This window comes from Hemiscyllium ocellatum, chromosome 24 (assembly GCF_020745735.1).
Source record: "Hemiscyllium ocellatum isolate sHemOce1 chromosome 24, sHemOce1.pat.X.cur, whole genome shotgun sequence".
NCBI classification, from domain to species: Eukaryota; Metazoa; Chordata; class Chondrichthyes; order Orectolobiformes; family Hemiscylliidae; genus Hemiscyllium; species Hemiscyllium ocellatum.
Genome location: NC_083424.1, coordinates 18,106,528 through 18,124,710, shown reverse-complemented (window position 1 = coordinate 18,124,710; position 18,183 = coordinate 18,106,528). Strand labels below are relative to the sequence as shown.

At 43.8% G+C, this 18,183-nt stretch overlaps 1 protein-coding gene across 1 annotated transcript; it reads left to right on the top strand.

Annotated features, from left to right (window-relative positions):
• Positions 1-479: 479 nt before the first annotated feature.
• Positions 480-13,705, top strand: selenom (selenoprotein M). Its single transcript, XM_060843941.1, has 5 exons — positions 480-661; positions 819-854; positions 9,512-9,546; positions 10,198-10,276; positions 11,561-13,705. The coding sequence occupies exons 1-5, from the start codon at positions 551-553 to the stop codon at positions 11,780-11,782; spliced, it is 483 nt and encodes a 160-aa protein (XP_060699924.1). The 5' UTR covers positions 480-550; the 3' UTR covers positions 11,783-13,705.
• The last annotated feature ends 4,478 nt before the right edge of the window (positions 13,706-18,183 follow it).

Here is an 18,183-nt window from a genome sequence, read left to right as displayed (position 1 = left end):
AGGAATTGTCACCAAGGTTATTAACCTCTGGATACAGTGACCCACTGGAAGCTCATTCTGCCTGAGGTCACCACTGGGGATCGAGATTGGGAACTTCCTGGTTTGGGTACCTTCATATCTGAGTCCTTGAGAAACCTAGTTGTGTTACTTGTTACTCATCTGAAGGTTAGGAAATGCAACATTTTTCATTGACACAAATTGTTATCATTTTGTTTTAGTTTAACTCGGCCTTAGCTGAGCTGTTTTGAGTTGTGCAGATGCGCTCCTAGAGTTGGTAGAAGGTGTCCCTTTAGTGACTGCACTCGTTGGCCAGTGGATGGGAAAAGGAGGCAGGAACGTCCTGTATCTGACTCCCTGTTACTATCTGGAGATGGCTCCAATCGGGTGGACAATGCGGCTCTGCAGTTTCAATCTCAGTCTCCGCCTCCAGCCCAGACCTCCACCTCCCCCATGCTCCCTGGTGGAGTCCTTGACGTGGCAAACACGATTTATAGAGGGCCAGAAAGCGGAGTTGTTCAGTGGGGGCTGGTGCTCACTGGATCTGTGCAACATGTTGCAGCCGCTGGTGCTGCTGACTCTGACTCTGACCCTGACCCAGGCGGTGTCCGGCTACAAACTCAACTTGGAGAAGCCGCCAACACTAGCCCGAGGCAGGGTGGAGGTAAAGCTAGAACAGTAACCCGGGAGATAACGGGAGGAGCACCCTCCCATCTCACCTTCCTGCCGGTTACTTCGTTCATATAGTTTCAGATTCTTTGAGTAGTTGCAGAATTTTTAGTGTTCCAATTGACTCTGATTAATTGTTCTCCCTTTTCCAGACCTGCGGCGGGTGACAGTTATCTGTCCTGACAGAGGTAAGGACTTTCCTTGTGCTCGTCTCTCTCCAGTTTTCCACCGAGAAGTCAGTGTTTTTGAAGTGAATAAGTGTTTTCTGCCTTCCTTTCCCGGTGACAGTGAAATGGGTTTCTTCTATACAGACACTGCCAGTAATGAGGGTCTTGGAATGTCAGCTCTTAGCAAATGCTGGCCACTTCTATGCCAGAAGAATTTGGCACAATCGCAAATTTGAGACGGAGTGCATTAATACATCTGTGTGTGTCTGTGTGTGTGTCTGTGTCTGTGTGTCTGCGTCTGTGTCTGTATGTGTGTCTGTGAGTGTGTGTCTGCGTCTGTGTGTGTGTCTGTGTGTCTGCATCTGTATGTGTGCATCTGTATGTGTGTGTCTATGTCTGTGTGTGTGTCTGCGTCTGTGTCTGACTGTGTGTCTGTCTGTGTGTCTGCGTCTGTGTGTGTCTACATCTGTGTGTGTGTCTGTGTGTGTGTGCATGTCTGCGTCTGTGCGTGTGTCTGTGATTGTGTCTGTGTCTGTGTGTGTCTGTATGTTTGTGTGTCTGCGTCTGTCTGTGTGTCTGTGTGTATGTGTGTGTGTCTGTGAGTGTCTGTGTGTGTGTGTGTCTGTATGTGTCTGTGTCTGTGTGTGTGTGCGTGTCTGTGAGTGTGTGTGTGTGTATCTGTGTGTGTTTGAGGAGAATGCTACATTTTGAAAAGTTTTAGTTGCTTTGGTTGGGAACAGCAAACGCGAAAACACTGAGAGAAACAATGCAGATGCTGTCTGATCAGGCAAGGTTTTGAAGTAGAATTTGAATAAAATAGAAATAGGTGTTGAAACCCCAGAGAAAGGTTGTGAGTGGATAATAAGGCAAAGGGATATTAAACTTTATTTAAACTTCAGAAGAGTGCACATTACCCTAGGCAGTTAATTGTGGGTCTCTGGATAGTGTTGTCTAACAGAGAGACTTAGAAGTTCAGGTGCATAGTTCTTTAAAAGTTGTGTGACAGGTAGACAAAGTGGTTAAGAAGGCATTTAGCACACTAGCCTTCATTGCTCAGACCATTAAGCATAGGAGTTGGAATGCCATGTTGAGATTGTGCAGGACATTGGTGAGGCTACTTTTGGAATACTGTGTACAGTTCTGGTTGCCCTGTTATAGGCAGGACATTATTAAACTGGAGAAGGTTCAGAAGAGATTTATCGGGATGTTGTCAGGATTGGAGGGTTTGAGTTATAAGGAATGGCTGGATAGGCTGGGACTTCTTTCACTGGACGAACGTGAGGACTGCAGATGCTGGAGATCAGAGTCAAGATTAGAGTGGTGCTGGAAAAGCACAGCAGGTCAGGCAGCATCCGAGGAGCAGGAAAATCAATGTTTCGGGCAGGAGCCCTTCATCAGTTTGGAGGTTGAGGGGTGACCTTGTAGAGGTTTGTAAAATCATGAAGGGAATAGATTATGTAAACAGCAAAAGTCTTTCCAATTAGAGGGCATATTTTTAAGGTGAGAGGAGAAAGATTGAAAAGAGACCTGAGGGGCAACGTTTTCACACAGTAGGTTAATATGTGGAATGAACACTGTGAGGAAGTGGTAAATACAGGTACAGTTACAAGATTAAAAAGACATTAGGACAGTTACAAAAATAGGAAAGGTTTAGAGGATATGAGCCAAATGCAGGCAAGTGGGACTAGTTTAGTTTGGGAAACTTGGTCAGCATGGATAATGGCACTGAAGGGTCTGTTTCCATGCTGTATGACTCTAAGACTCTATAAGTTCTATCGATTGATTCTCCCATATTCACCTATTGTGAAGTAAAGTAGCTTCTGAGCTTGTAATGGACTTTATTCAGTTGACCGTTGGCTAGAACACCCCTGCAAAGTCAGTCCATCAGCCAAAGGGACACAGGCTGGTCCAGTTAACAGGAGATTAGTTACTCATTTTCATCAGGGAGAAAGTGAGGACTGCAGATGCTGGCGATCAGAGTCGAGAATGTGGTGCTGGAAAAGTACAACAGGTCAGGCAGCATCCGAGGAACCCAAGAATCAATGTTTCAGGCGTAAGCCTTCCTGATGAAGGGCTTATGCCTGGAATGTTGACTCTCTTGCTCCTCGGATGCTACCTGACCTGCTGTGCTTTTCTAGCACCACATTGTCAGCTACTGGTTTTCATCAACCTGATTAGACATGCCAGGAGTAAATGGCACATGAGCCCAGGCATCCTCGCTCAGAGATAGAGATACTACCAATGTGCCACAAGAACCCTAGCTTCTGTTTTCGATATTTTCCAAATCAGCTTTGATAAGAGCTGTTATGACACACAGTTCTGGAGCAAGTGGGATTGGAACCTGGGCCTCCCAGGTCAGAAACAGGGACACTACCACAGCTCCACAAGAGCTCCAGGTTAAATACAGTAAAGCCACTAGGTTAATGTTGTTCAGATAGTGATCGGCCGAGTTAGAAAACTCCAGGGCCTGGGAGGAGGTGGGGTGTAGATGGGGTCGGGGGCGTGGAGACAGTGCCCAGTCCTAGGGAGACAGGAGGCTGCGGACAATGCTTATATTGCAGATAGGCAAGTTGGTCAGTGAATGTTGCTGGTCTGACAAGTAGCAGGAAGCACCAGCTTCCCTGTATCTTGACTGCCTCATGGTCCTTTGTGTGAGGGAATGTTGGCGGCAGCTGTTTCTCAGCAACCTGTCCTCAACCCCACCCTCACACCTTGTCCCCGATGAAGTGCAGGGTTCCTGTGCAGGATCAGTTTCTCTGTATTGAATCCCCAATTCACTGGAATTAATCGCTAGGCTGTTTTTTTTTGTGTGCTTTTAAACCTGCCTCTGATACTCCTTCTCCCAGCTCCACACGCCTGGCTTGTTTCTATGGCAACAGATGGCATTTGGATAGCACGGGTTAGTCTGTGGTGGAAAGCAGAGGCCTGGGCTTGAGGCTGCCGCTGTGGGACATTAGTGGAATTTGAGACTACCTTGAAGGACCACCCAGTCGCTGGAGTAAAGAAGATGGTAAATTAAGTACAAGACTTGTAGCCTCTATTGAGAGCTTAGCAGCGGATGTTCTGCTGCTCACGTTCTTCTCCATCCTTGTCTGCTGGCTGTGTTACCAACTCAATCCACCGGATGACCAATGACAACTTAATTTGGTACAGAATTGTCTGTAGGTATTTCCAATGTGAGGGAAAGGGCTGGAAGCCCACAGCTGCGGACTTAGTGACGGAGGATTTGAACAGAATTTCAAATAAGGACCATTCAGCAGGCTTTTGGAAAAAGAATACACATGCCAAGGTGCGAGTCTGAACACAAGAGAAGGGCGGCACTAGTTGGAACCGTTATTCAATGATTGACATCGAAGCTTGAAGATTCTATGAAAGCTCTTGAAATGGGCAAAGAACGTGTCAAGGTGACGAATGAAGCCTGTCAGAGGAAATGACCTAGGGCCTCATCTCTCTGGCCCTTCCCAACCCTCCTTCCTGATTGGAATGAGGTCCCTGGGCTGGGCCCTACACAGGAGTTATTTCAGGTTCTATGTTCCTATGTTGTTTCCTGATCTCTGTCTTCCCTCAGTGTTGGGTGTTTGTGGGAAAGGGAATGCTGAGACCTGGAGATGCTGCTCAATGTTGGGATATACACCCTGGTCCTTCTCCTCTTCCCTTCCAAAGTGAACCATCCACATAGTGGATTGCACATGGAGGAATGCATAGACTGAAAGATTCCGCCAAGGTCAGTTTAGAATTTGCACCACAGGAGGAGGACACCAGGTCAACGCTATTAAATCTAAATTCTCAACTTGTCTTGTTTCCCAAAGAGTTGGGGCCTGATCTGTCTCTCTCCCTAATTCTGCTTCTGAAGCAAAAGGCATTTTATTAATTAACAGTGCTGTTGGCATGCTTTAATGGTCATTTTTATTTATGACTCATTTAAAATGATCAATTTATTGTTGTGGCATTTTTTTTTGGCTCAGTAAATCACACTTTTTATGTCTTAACTTTTTTTAATTGAAATTTATGTTTCATGTTGTGCCAAACCAGGTCTAAGGCAGCTGCTGCTGTGTTTCTTGCTGAAGGAGTTGAGACCATCTCAGGTAGTCTGACTGCTGTTTGGAGAGCAGGCAAAAGGGGTATTTTACTGCAGTCACAACATGAAGTGTTGGAAATGCTCAGCATCTCTTATGATATCTGTACAGAGAGAATCAGTGGTCTTTTATAGTGGGGAAATAGGAGATGCATTTTACCTGAACAGCTCAGTGAGTTGTGAAACTCAGATTGGGAAAACGTTAAACTAAACAGTGTGGGTAGTGGTGGTGGTGTTGAGGTTGGGGGTGGGAAGGAGCGGGATGGGGGGGACCCTATGGGAAGAGATGTAGTAATGCAGAGGGAAAACGGTAACAGAGAAAGGTAGTATTAAACTGAAATAATGATAGTGTTAGGGGCTAGAAAGAGACAGAGAGTACAAACATACATTTCAAAAATAACAATTAAGACATAAAAAAGTGATTAAAAAATGCCAAAGCAATAAACTGATCATTTAAAAATGAGTCACAAATAAAAATGACCGTTAAGAAGTGCCAACAGCACGGTTAAGCACACCAGCAGATAAGTATGCAGTTTGTAAAAATGGTAGAAAGACAAGGGTTAAATGTTCTCCATCTGAATGTGTCAGCATTTGTTCCAAAATGAGAGAAGTAACCAGTAATATAAAAAACAGACAAAACTATGTATTACTGGCAAAGCTCAGCAGGTTGAGCAGCAGAGAAATCGGAGTTAACATTTTGGGTTGAGTGACCCTCCCTCAGAACCTCCTCAGATTTCTGTTTTTGTTTCTGATATACAGTATCCACAGTTTGTTTGGATTTTATACAGTACAAAAATAGTTCTTACAAACATTTAAATAAGAGAAGAGTGACGAAAACTAGTCCTCGAAAGTGAATTTGGGAAATTAATGATGGCAAACAAAGCATGACAGATATTAACAAGGTACTTTATATCTGTCTTTGTCATAGAAGACTTAGAAAACTGTTTTGGATCACATGGTGTATCCAAGTGGTTCTTTACAGATTCGGTTAAATGTAGTTAAGATTCAATCATAGCAATTTGCTTAAATATGAACATTCGATTTGATTCAATTCCCTACAGTGTGGAAACAGGCCCTTCGGTCCAACTAGTCCACACTGACCCTCCGAAGAGTAACCCACCCAAACCCATTCCCATATTTACCCTTGACTAATGCACCTGACTCTATGGGCAATTTAGCATGGCCAATTCACCTAACCTGCACATCTTTGGACTGTGGGATGAAACCGGAGCACCCGGAGGAAACCTACGCAGACACTGGGAGAATGTGCAAACTCCACACAGACAGTCGCCCGAGGCTGGAATCAAACCCAGATCCTTGGTGCTGTGAGGCAGCAGCTTTAACCAATGAGCCAGCATGCCACACATATTTATTGAGTAATGATAAAAGATGGAAAAGGAAAGAAAAATAAAAGACTGAATTGTGAACATCTATTAAGTAATTACAAAAAGGAAAAGAAAGCAATGAGCCTCATGCCCTCTTGCCTGTCAGGGACTCCTCGATCAATGGCTGGTCCTGGAGGCCCAGGTTTGTTCCTGTTTGTGATCCCAGTCTGAGGTGAAGTTCAATGACTTGGAACAAAACTCTCTCTCTCTTATACAGTGTAATAAACTGGCAGCACAGAAAAACAGCACAAAACAGCCACTTTGATAATACTGTCTGAGACACATGAAGGAATGTTCACAGGACTCATTCAAGGTTATGCTGCTGTCAAATATCATCAACAATGTTAGCCCTTAAGCCCATCCTTTACAAAAACTTCCCAAAGATATTTGGAAATGAAGAGGTGGCTGGGAAGCAAGAATTTAGCACAATCACCATCACTTTGTCCTAAAGGGTAACAACTAATCAAAGCCAGGTGGCCTGCACCCCAGTCTCTCTAGAATTCTGCAAGATTCCCAGTGGATTTGAAATGACAAATACAATGTTTATCAAGAAAGAAAGGAGTCAGAGCACGAAATTAGAGTCCAGTTAGACTTACAGGGAAACTTCCAAATCCATTATCAAGCAGGTTATAGCAAATACTGAGTAAATCATATCATGATCCGATAGAGTCAACAAAACTTTAAGCAAGGGAAGGCATGCTCAACTATTTTATTAGGATTCCTTTTGTGGATGTAATGTACAAGATGGATAAGGGAGCATCTAGGTTTGGTGTACTCTGATTTCTGAAACGTATTCAACAAGGTGTTACATCAAAGGTTATTACACAACATGATGTGGGGATTCACATATTAACTTGATAAAGGATTGGTGGGTGAGCAGGAAACTATAACTAGTTAAGTGCCACAGAGTTCAGTGTTGGGTCTTCAACTATTTACAATCTACATCAGTGATTTAAATCAATTGGTTATCAAATAATGGCAGCAAATTTCATCGATAACAGCAAAGTAGGTAGTGAAGTAAGTTGTCAAGATTGGATGGCGGGTCCAGAGGAGAATATACACAGAATAAGTGAGTAAGATTAACATAGTCTCACTCTCTCTTAGAGACTGATGCCTGGTAGTACATTTAACCTGAGGGTTAGTACATATTGAGAAATTGCCAAGTTGAGAATGCCCTGCTTATGCCACTCTCCTTCCTGTCCATTAACCAATCATCTATCCTTGTTATTTTATTACTCCAATTCAGTCAGTCCTTAGCTTGCCCATGTGCCTTATTGAACAGATATATTCCATCTACTGGTTTCCCTTTTTCTAACTTACTAGTTACATCTTCAAAATACTCCAATAAATTAGTCAAAGAGGATTTTCCTTTGGTAAAGTAAATTATCTCATTTGGTTGCCTTGGACTGTAAGTAGATTAACGTCACCCGTGACGACGATCACATTACCTTCCTGAGAAACTCCAATAATTTATCATTTAAGTCTCTGTCCAACATGTTAAGAGGTCAACTCTCAATTTTTTTTGATGTTTGTGATGTTTAAACACCACTGAATTATGATCTTCTGAGGCTAGATTCTTTCACCCTGATATGCTTCCTTTACTGTCAGGACCATCCCTCCTCCTTTACTATTCTGTCGGTCTTTCCGAAAGATTGTGTTCTCTGGGATATTTATTTCCAAATTTGAGCACCCTGGAGGAAGATCTCTGGAATAGTGCTCTAAGTCTTTTATGTCTATTTTTGGCACTAGTTCATCAGTCTTATTCTGGATGTTTCATACATTTAAATAAAGAACCGTTAACTTTGTTTACCTCCATTTCTAGTAATGACCTTATTTACTGACATGCAATTTTTTTGTTAAACTCTTTATCCTTTCCTATTCATACTGTGCGTGTCTTTATCCACATCACAATGTTGTTTCAAAGCTTCTAAACTTCCCTCTCAGATTTCTAAATCTACCCTCGCCAAACCACCCACCCCGCCACCCCCCGATAATTTAAAGTGTGGTCCATAGCCCTAATTGTGTGTTTCATCAGCACATGGATCCTAATTCCAACTAAATCTTATTTGCTTAGGTGCTGACATGGTGCCCCATGAATTAAAATCCTAAACCACTCTTTGAGCCACGTTTTCTGCTTAAACCTGTGCCAACTGCCACATGGCTGAGGTAAGAATCCAGAGATGGTTGCCTTTGATCTGCATTTTAATTTGTACCCTAACCTCTCCACGTCCCACAGGTAATTAGGGATTAGGAATTAGGTTTTGCTGTGTTGATTCTCACATGGACCTCAATAACTGGATTTTTCCCATTTATCCTTCTCTAACTGGGAGATCTCCTTAACCCTGGCACGAGGAATGCAATACACCTTCAGAGTTCTGTCACGACTGTAGAAAACAGTATCTGTTGGCCTGTCTATGTCAACCTCTTTCACTAATATGTTCTTCTTTGCTTTCATCACTTGAAAAGCCTTCTTCATGTTGGAGTCATGGTCAGTCATCTTATCCAAATTGTAATCCTTTTTCTCATCCACAAAGGGAGCAAGCCTATTGGACAGGATCAGGAGCTGTGACTCCTCTGTCACTACCTGCTGGTTCAATATGTCTGCCTGACCTGCATCTTGCCATCCTCTCTCTACCTGTTGACCAGTTCTAACATTCTGTCTCACCTACAGGGTGTAACTGCCTCCTGGAGCAAAACATCCCGGTAACTTTTCCTCCTCCCTAATTTCCACAATTTCTGCAACTCAGACTCCAGGTGCCAGTGGCATTTTCAGATTGTCTGAGCTGGGGCTGTAACCATTGTTTTCACATTCCATTGAAGGTTCAGAAGTTTTGGGTAGCACCAACTATACCTATCTATACAGTCAGTATTTTGATTTTTTTAAAAAAAGTTGCGTCTTAATGTGGAGATGTCAAGTCTGGGAGCTTCAAGCTGGAATGTGATGCCTCCTGTAGTCGGACAGCCAACACTCACTGTCCATACTCCAAGATGAAAAATCTCTGGCAAGAAGTGCTGATAGCCCATGGAACTTCACAATACCTTCAGAAAGGACAGAGAGAAAATTGAATAATTTCTGAATGTTCTTGTGAAAGGCAGTTATTAGAAAATAACACACAGCCGGGTGGTTTGTATTATGTGACCTTGTTTATGTTGGGTAAGGTAACTTCATCTCGGCACAGGCTAACAGTTCCTTTTCATTTTGCTTCTCTGATTTACAGGTGAAGGCTTTCGTTGAGGAGGACTTACCTCTTTAGTATCCTTTTGAGAATCTGGACATACATATCAGGTTCATAACAGGAAGGTTGGATTGATTGGCTCTATGCTGGTGCTATATTGGGTTTCAGGGAGAGTGTGCTAGCCTTTAACTCACAGCTCTGTTCCCCACCTTTTCGTGTTTATCACCTATACCCACAAGCTGTTGGAATCAGCTGGCTCTGGTGAGTTCTGAGCTATACCTCTATAAGGTCAACTCATCCTCTGACTCCAGAGAAAGACAAAGGCATGGATTTAAGGGAAAGTTTTTCCTTAGTTGAAGGAGGGCTGTGACAACTGTCACATCCTCATCACTGCCAAAACTGAGATTAAATAATTCCATATAGACTAGAGATGTACATCTGCCTGCTATCTGCCTGCTGAGGTAGAAAGACAAGATAATGATGGTTAGGAACAAAAAGCAACCCCCTGCCCAGACCCAGCAAAGAAAGAAAGTGGGGGTGGAGCGGGGGGAAGTGGGGGGGGAGGCATTGGGGTGGGTGGGTGGGGTGGGGAGGGTGGGGGTTGGTTGGAATTTATCTGCGGGCTGGGGTTTGGCTACAAACTGATGTGTGTCTGCTGCACCTCCCGACCTACTTCACCCGTTTCTGTGACCCTTCTGAGTTAATGCTTTCCTGACCTGCTGCTGAAGTCACAACCTGGTGCTGAAATATATTCCAGGAGCAACTCCTGAACTGCTCCTCTTGAACTACCATTTTGAAGAACTGAATGTAAGATCATTTTAATATTTGACATTGTAATTCTTTTATGTGACAGAGATGTTAGAATGAAAGAACACTCAAAGCAGTGACACAAGTGTTAGATAAAAGGAATTGTCTATTAATTTTGCCCAATAATCTGTCACAGCCATCAATCAAAATCAAGAACCGCCCAAGCCCACTTCCTATCTTTTGGTGTCTAGGGTAAACTTTCTGATTTACAATGAGATCACGGACAAACCTGGGTCCTCCACCTTGTCCATGTAACTGTGTCTCTCCCTGGACCAAATAAGGTAATTGAGTGGGTAATCCAGTGGGAAGTCAAGTTTGTTACTGGTTGAGCAAAGCTAATGTGTTGAAGGATGGTGATCATGATTCTGGGGGAGGGGAGAAGAAAGGGAGAGGGAGAGCTGCCCTTTGAAGTTGAAGAATTTCCCAGTGGGGAGGAGAATGAAATCAGGAGCAGCAAGGGGCAAATATTCCTGTCGACTCTACTCTGGGTATGAGTGATATTTCTTGACCAGCTTCTAAATTCACAACCTGGCATTGACGTACTTCCCAGGAGTGGATCCTGAGCTCATCCTTCTGAACTACGCGTACCAGGAACTAGCTGTAAGACCGTTTCTTTCTTTATAGTTCCCTTTGCACTCATTTCAATGAGTGACAGCATGTGCATGCTGGTGCATGAAATAAAGTTTGACTTTTGCAACCTGCTCCAACATCTTGTACACGCCTGGGCTATAAAGTGACTTTTAATCAACCCATATAGATAAGTGGGTCTTGAACTCAGACTTCCTGGTCCGGAGATATGGTCATTGCCAATGAACCACAACATTCTAAACCAGTAGTAGAACTTGGGTTAAGTGGGAAGGAAAACCTCTTATACTCTGTTTAAGGCAGAAACAAAACCTCATAAGAGAAGCCTGTACTAAATCATTGAGATTGACAAGTTAATGTCAATTAGGGCCATGTCTATGTTGTGGGCTCACTTGCAAATTTACTGATGCTACTCAAACCTGTTTCACATGGGATTGAGAAATCCAACACATTTGAATATAACTATATAATATATAACAATAGACCATTATGATTAAACCCAAACCTAAAAGGTGAAAGTGCACTGTATCATTCTGAATCAAGTAACTATTTTTAAAAAATGTATTTTATTTTGTAAGATTTCTAAGGCACATTTTCATGTTGCTACCCATTGCCTTTGAAGCTTATTCTCTTATATTACAACTTTGTCAAACCTCATTTTGACTTACTATTCAATTCTTTCATTTCTTGCCTTCCCAGCGAGTGGACCTTATGCCAATGACCAGGAAAGAGATCAATGAATTGCTGTTGAAACTAGGATTTTACAAAAAGGAAAGTCTGGATGCCGAAGTGCCATTTGAGTTCTACTATGCCCCAATGGTGGGTAAACCCATTAGACAATTTGACACACAACGAGGGAATCCTGCTAAAGCTGAGTCTGAGGACTTCGCAGAATCAAACGAGTTGAAGCAGGATCTATAGACAAATGATTGAAATGTAACCTCAACTGGCCATAAATCAATGGAAAAATGATAACTCACAACTGGATTGAAAATGTGATGGCTTTGGTTTAAAACCTGGACGTCCCAGTAATCACATGCTGCTCATTTAACCATCAACCTGTTTATTATTAACATTGTCATTTCTTTCGGTTTAATTCTCTGCTAACTGTGGGGGAAAACACCATTGACGGACAAGTGCAAAAATACACAGGGGCTATCGGCAAGCGAGGGTGGGGAGTATGGGAAATAACTAGAATCTATCTGTCCAGTGGGTCCATTGTATGTTCTACATCTGAGGCTGATTGGGTCACTTTATGCCCAAATGTTGCAAATTGTCCTGCTCAGCCTCTTGGGTGAAGTTTATTGGAAAGTGAATCATGTTGATGGTAAACAGATTGGTCCAGCTAGAGCAGGTCGGATTAATGAACTGAGGTCAACTGATATCAACGGCATCAGCACAAGACAGAGTGGATTCATCTAAAGAGATCCAGATGAAGGACTCCATGCACCACATGGCCGAGTCGTGGGCCCAGTTATTGACGGTATAAACACACCAAGTAGCTTAACTCGACTGGTAAATGTGTAGCTCAGTGTGATTCGGACCAGCAGGGTGTCAGGGTCCACCCTTGGTCTGTGCTGAGCTCACTGACACCAGTGAGGGGGCTAGAGCTGTTACAACTCACCCCAGTATCTCTGCTTCAGTTTGCCCTCCTGCTGCGGAGCACTGTTCTGGGATATCTTCATATCGATCTGTCCAGCCCGGACCACAGAGAGTCAGATTGTGACGCCTTGCTTGGTTGAATAGCCAGCAGACACTCGGTGGCTTATCTCACATGAAGAAAGGCTACTTGGCTGATGGTGGGGTGAGGCATTGGTGCAAGTGAGACACCCTGGGGAAGGATGGGGAGAAAACTTCATTTGTAAATCAAAACCTGGATATCCTAATAAGAGTGTGTATGTTAGACCCTCACAGTAATGTGAAGACTTACTTTAATTTTGGTGAGGGTGCTTGATCATATTTTCACCTTTTCAGTTCAAGCATCTACCTGGCTAAATGCCAACTGCTGATTCTCAGTGTCCAGTCAGCAGAGGGTGCTGGTGAATAATTTTTATTCATTATAAAATATATATTTGTTCCTCATGGCCTCTTTCTGTCCATCTACAGCCCCTTCTACTGGGAGTGCGATGCATTTAAAAATCAGAGCATCTCCAGCCCCTGTAAACCTGGTGGAGATGTGTTTACCGTAACTCCATGGCCAGTGAAGGCTGTGGGGGAGATACTGACCAGGAGAGGGTGACCTCACCAGCCACCTCTGTCTACCTTCCCTCCACCACAGGCAGAGTTCAAAAGCAGCTTGTGTCTTCACCCTGACTCTCTCTCTGGGTTTTGAAATTTCTTTAAGCAAGAGGGAAATAATAAAACAAAGGGTTGATTTATCAAATTTAGCTGATAGCCTCTCGGCCGTGCTGCATATATTGTCAGCTGACCTCGAGTTCTGCCCTTTTCCAACAATCCGGCTGCATGAATCCATCACTTTGGATTTAGGGAGAAAATGAGCACATTGAGCAAACGGTTGTGCATTTTTATAAATGAAGTATTTTGGAATGAAATATAACATTTTCACATCTTTAGCGTTCACTCTGAAACGACCCTGACCAAGAAAACAACAGCAGACACCCCCAGTGTCTCCGGCTGGCTGGGTGCTTTTTGCATGTGAGAACCTCAGGCCTTGTCCAGGAATGTACATGAAGCACTCAGCTGAAAGGTGACCAGGCTGAGAGCAGAGGCACAGCATTCCTGAAGGCACAGAGAATTCCATGCTGGAAGAACCCACCAGTCTCAACAAACATTTGATGTTATTTTTGTCTGTTGGATAACAATAAAATTCGACAGGTAACAATACATCAGTAGTCTGTCTGAGTCCATTTGGTGGAGTCTTTGTTTCATAATTGCTCTGTGAGTTTTTGTGAGGGGAATATAGTAGTCGGTGCCCCCCACCCCCATGGAGGGTTACTTTCCAAGAGTTACCACGGAAGCCTGAAACCACGGATAAGTGCGAAAAACCCATTCATTTCAATGGGAAATGTACCTTCCCAGCAGCCCCCTGGTCCCTGGTTCTGGAAGGTTCCCTGTAATATGTTCAGGCCGTGGGTAACTGAAACCATGGAAAACTATTCTACGGATTTGGGGAAGGGGGGGGTGGAGAGCGGGGTCACCCTGTATACTCATAGAACATAGAAAAGTACTGCACAGACAGGCCCTTCAGTCCTTGATGCTGTGCCAAGGATTATTCCTAATCTAAAATAAAATAACCTACCTAGGTACCCCTTAATTCACTGCTGTCCGTGTGAATGTCCAGCTGTCACTTAAATGTCCCTAATGACTCTGCTTCCACCATTGCTGCTGGCAACGCATTCCATGCATTCACAACTCTCTGCGTAAAGAACCTACCTCTGATGTCTCCTCTATACCTTCCTCCTAACACCTTAAAACCATGACCCCCTCATGCCAGTCAATGCTGACATGGGGACAAATCTCTGGCTATTGACTCTCTCCATCCCTCTCATTATCCTGTATACCTCGATCAGGCCACCTCTCTTCCTCCTTCTCTCCAGAGACAAAAGCTCAAGCTTATTTAACCTCTGTTCATAAGACAAGCCCTCCAGTCCAGGCAGCATCCTGGTAAACCTTCTTTGCGCCCTCTCCAAAGCCTCTGTATCTTGCCTATAATAGGTTGACCAGAACTGGTCACAATATTTCAAGTGTGGTCTCACCAGGTTTTTGTAGAGATGCAGCAAAACCTCATGGCTCTTAAACTCGATCTCCCTGTTAATGAAAGCCAAAACACCATATGCTTTCTTAACAATCCTATCCGTTTGGGTGGCAACTTTGAGGGATCTATGCACTTGAATGCTAAGATCCCTCTGTTCCTCCACACTCCCAAGAATCCTGTCTTTAATCCTATATTTAGCATTCAAGTCTGACCTTCCAAAATGCATCACTTGCCATTTATCCAGGTTGAACTCCATCTGCCATTTCTCAGCCCAGTTCTGCGTCCTAAGTCGTGCTGCAGCCCTTGATACTATCAACGTACATCTAACCTTTATGTCATCAGCTAATTTACTAACTTCAACAACCTCATTCAAGTCATTTATAAAAGCCACAAAGAGCAGAGACCCAAGAACAGAGCCCTGCGGGACACCACTGACCCTCATCACCTTCTGCCTCCTGAAGGCAGATTTCTTTCCATCTACAATCACTCTCTGCTTTCTGTTGGCCAACCAATTCTGAATCCAGACAGCCAAATCTCCCTGTACCCCATACCTCCTGACTTTATGAATGAGCCTACCGTAGGGAACCTTATCAAATATCTTGCTGAAGTCGACCTGTCATGTCACCTCCTCAAAGAACTCAATAAGATTTGTGAGGCATGACCTGCCCCTCACAAAGCCATGCTGACTGCCTTTAATCACGCTATGCTTTTCCAATTAGTCATAAGTCCTATCCTTCAGAATTATTTTCAAAACCTTGCTGACCACGTAAGACTGACTGGTCTGTAATTGCCAGGGATTTCCCTATTATCCTTGTTGAAAAGAGAAACAACATTCACCTCTCTCCAATCCTCTATGGAGAGTGAGGAAGCAAAGATCTTCACAGTGGCTTAGCAATCTCTTTTCTCGCTTCCCGGAGGAACCTAGGATAAATCTAGTCTGGCCCTGAGGACTTATCAATCTTAATACTTGCCAAACTTTCCAGCACATCAACTTCATCAATCTTGATCTGTTCAAGCCTATTTCCCAGCTCCTCAAAGTTCTCATTCACAACAAGGTCCCATTCCTTAGTGAAAACTGAAGCAAAAAACTCATTTAGGGCTTCCCCTATCTGCTCAGACTCCCTCCCCTATCCCTGATCGGCCCTTCCATCTCCCTGATCATTCTCTTATTCCTCACGTATGAGTAAAATGCCTTTGGGTTCTCCCTAATCCTTCTTGCCAAGCCTTTTTCGTGTCCCTTTCTGGCTCTCCTCAGTCCATTTCTGAGCTCCCTTCTAGCAAGCCTGCAATCCTCTCAAGTTGTGCTAGACCCTTGCTTCCTCCACCTTACATAAGCTGCCTCCTTCTTTTTGATGAGAAGCTCCTCTGTTATCATCCAAAGTTCCTTCATCTTACCCCTTCTTACCTGTCTCAGAGGAACAAATTTGTGCATCACTCGCAACAACTGTTCCTTAAATAGTCTCCTTATGTCTGTTGTGCCCTTTCTGTGGAACAACTGCTCCCAATCTGTACTCCCCAACTCCTGTCTGATAGTGGCATAATTTCCTTTTCCCCAATTAAATATCTTCTCACTGTTCCTTTCCCTCTCCATGGCCATGGAAAATGTGAGGCAGTTATTGTCACTGTCACCAATGTGTTCTCCCACTGTGAGATCTGACACCTGTCCTGGCTCATTGCCGAGCACCAAATCCAAAATGGCCTCTCCCTTTGTCAGTCTCTATGAATAAGGAAACTCTCTACTGAGTAAGGAAACCCTCCTGAACACATCTGACAAAAATGGCTCCATCCAAACCATCTGCACTAAGGAGGTTCCAGTCAATATTGGAAAAGTTGAAGTCACCCATAACAATAATTCTGCTACATCTGCATTTTTACAAAATCTGCCGGCCTATGAGCTCTTCGATCTCCCTACTGCTATTTGGGGATCTGTAGAAAACCCCTAATGAGGTGGTTTCTCCCTTGCTGTTCCTAATTTCCACCCATACTGACTCAGTTGGCAAACCTTCCTCGACAGCCTCCATTTCTGTAGCTGTGATGCACTCTCCGATTAGCAATGCTACACCCCCTCCTCTTTTTCCACCCTTCCTGTTCTTTTTTTAAAGGTTCAAAACCCTGGAACATCTAGCAACTATTCCTGCCCCTGTGAAACCCACATCTCCATTATGGCCACTATATCATAGTCCCAAGTACTCAGGTGTGATAGAGTTGGTCTCATATCTTTCTGAGGATACTGTTAGCCTGACCTCTTGCTCGGCTACAGGGGCATTGGGAGGGTGAAGGGGGGACTAGCTCAGCACATCTGCTTCCCAGTCTGTGCCACTGAAATCCCACAGGAGTGTTGGCGAAGGTTAGCATTGTGCCCTCATTAACGAAAAGAGAAATAAGACCAGGTTCCTGGTTTTCGCTGAGTTTTGCTGGGAAGTGAAAACTGAAATGTCCTGACATGGTGTGCAAATGGATGGAAATGCAGGTTTGACCCCAATGATCACATAGACTGGAGTCACAGTGTCTAAACCGGAATATAGCAAGTGAGTTGGTTGTGAAATTGAAGATGTACTATCATCAACGGGACTGCAAATCTGCAAACATCAGCATCTTTCAAACCTGAGAGGACACCGAAAGTGCAACTGGCCCATTGTTTCACAAGAAAGAGAACAGGTGTTCCTAAGTCTGAAATTTCCCCAATCTCCTCCAAGAGCATTTTCCAATGTGCAATCATTACCATCTTGAGGCACAAGGGCAGCAGCTACATGGAAACACATCAGCCTCAAATTCCCCTCCAAGTCATATCCTGATTCAGAAATGCAGCGCCGTTCCTTCAGTATCACTGGGATAAAGTCCTGGTGTTCCTTCCCTAACAGCACTGGGAGTGTACCTATCTGCCCTGGACTGGCAGTTCAACAGCTCCTTCTCCAGGGCAAGGTAGCTGTCTAGTGAGTGAAGCCCACATCCTGTGAATAAATAAACAAGAAGTCCAAATGATTAACTGATGGTTATTCTTCAATGGGATGTGGGTGTCACAGGGTGAGCCAGCATTGTTACCCATTGCTAAAGGCTCTTGAATTGATTAGCTTGCTGGACTGTTTCTGAGGACAATTCAGTCAATCACATTATTGTAGATCTGGAATCTCATGTAGAACTTCCTTCCCGAAAAGGCATAAGTGAACCATACGGATCTACAGTAATCAGCCATCATTGTCATGGTCACCAACACTGAGTCGAGCTTAATATGCCAGACTATTTATTGAATTTAGTTTCTACCAGCTGTCGTTTGGGATATGAATCTTTGTCCTCAGACCATTAGTCAGGACATGGGAATGACCAATCCAGTGATATTGCCACAACTTCACCATCTCCCACAGAAAGACTTAAGCTCTTTACCGCTTTCAGAAAATTCTGCGCAGTGATGAGCACAAAGAACATGTGGGAGGTGTTCCAGAATTATTTAAAAATGTTTCCTTGATCGAAGAGTGCTGGTTATGTTGGGAAGCCTGTGTTCTGGAGTTTGGTAATGTCCATTATGTACCCAGGGAAAAAGAGAGGCAGGCAAGGTACAGAGAGGCAGTTGCTAAACAGAGACGAGAAACATGGAGAAAGAGAGATGGCA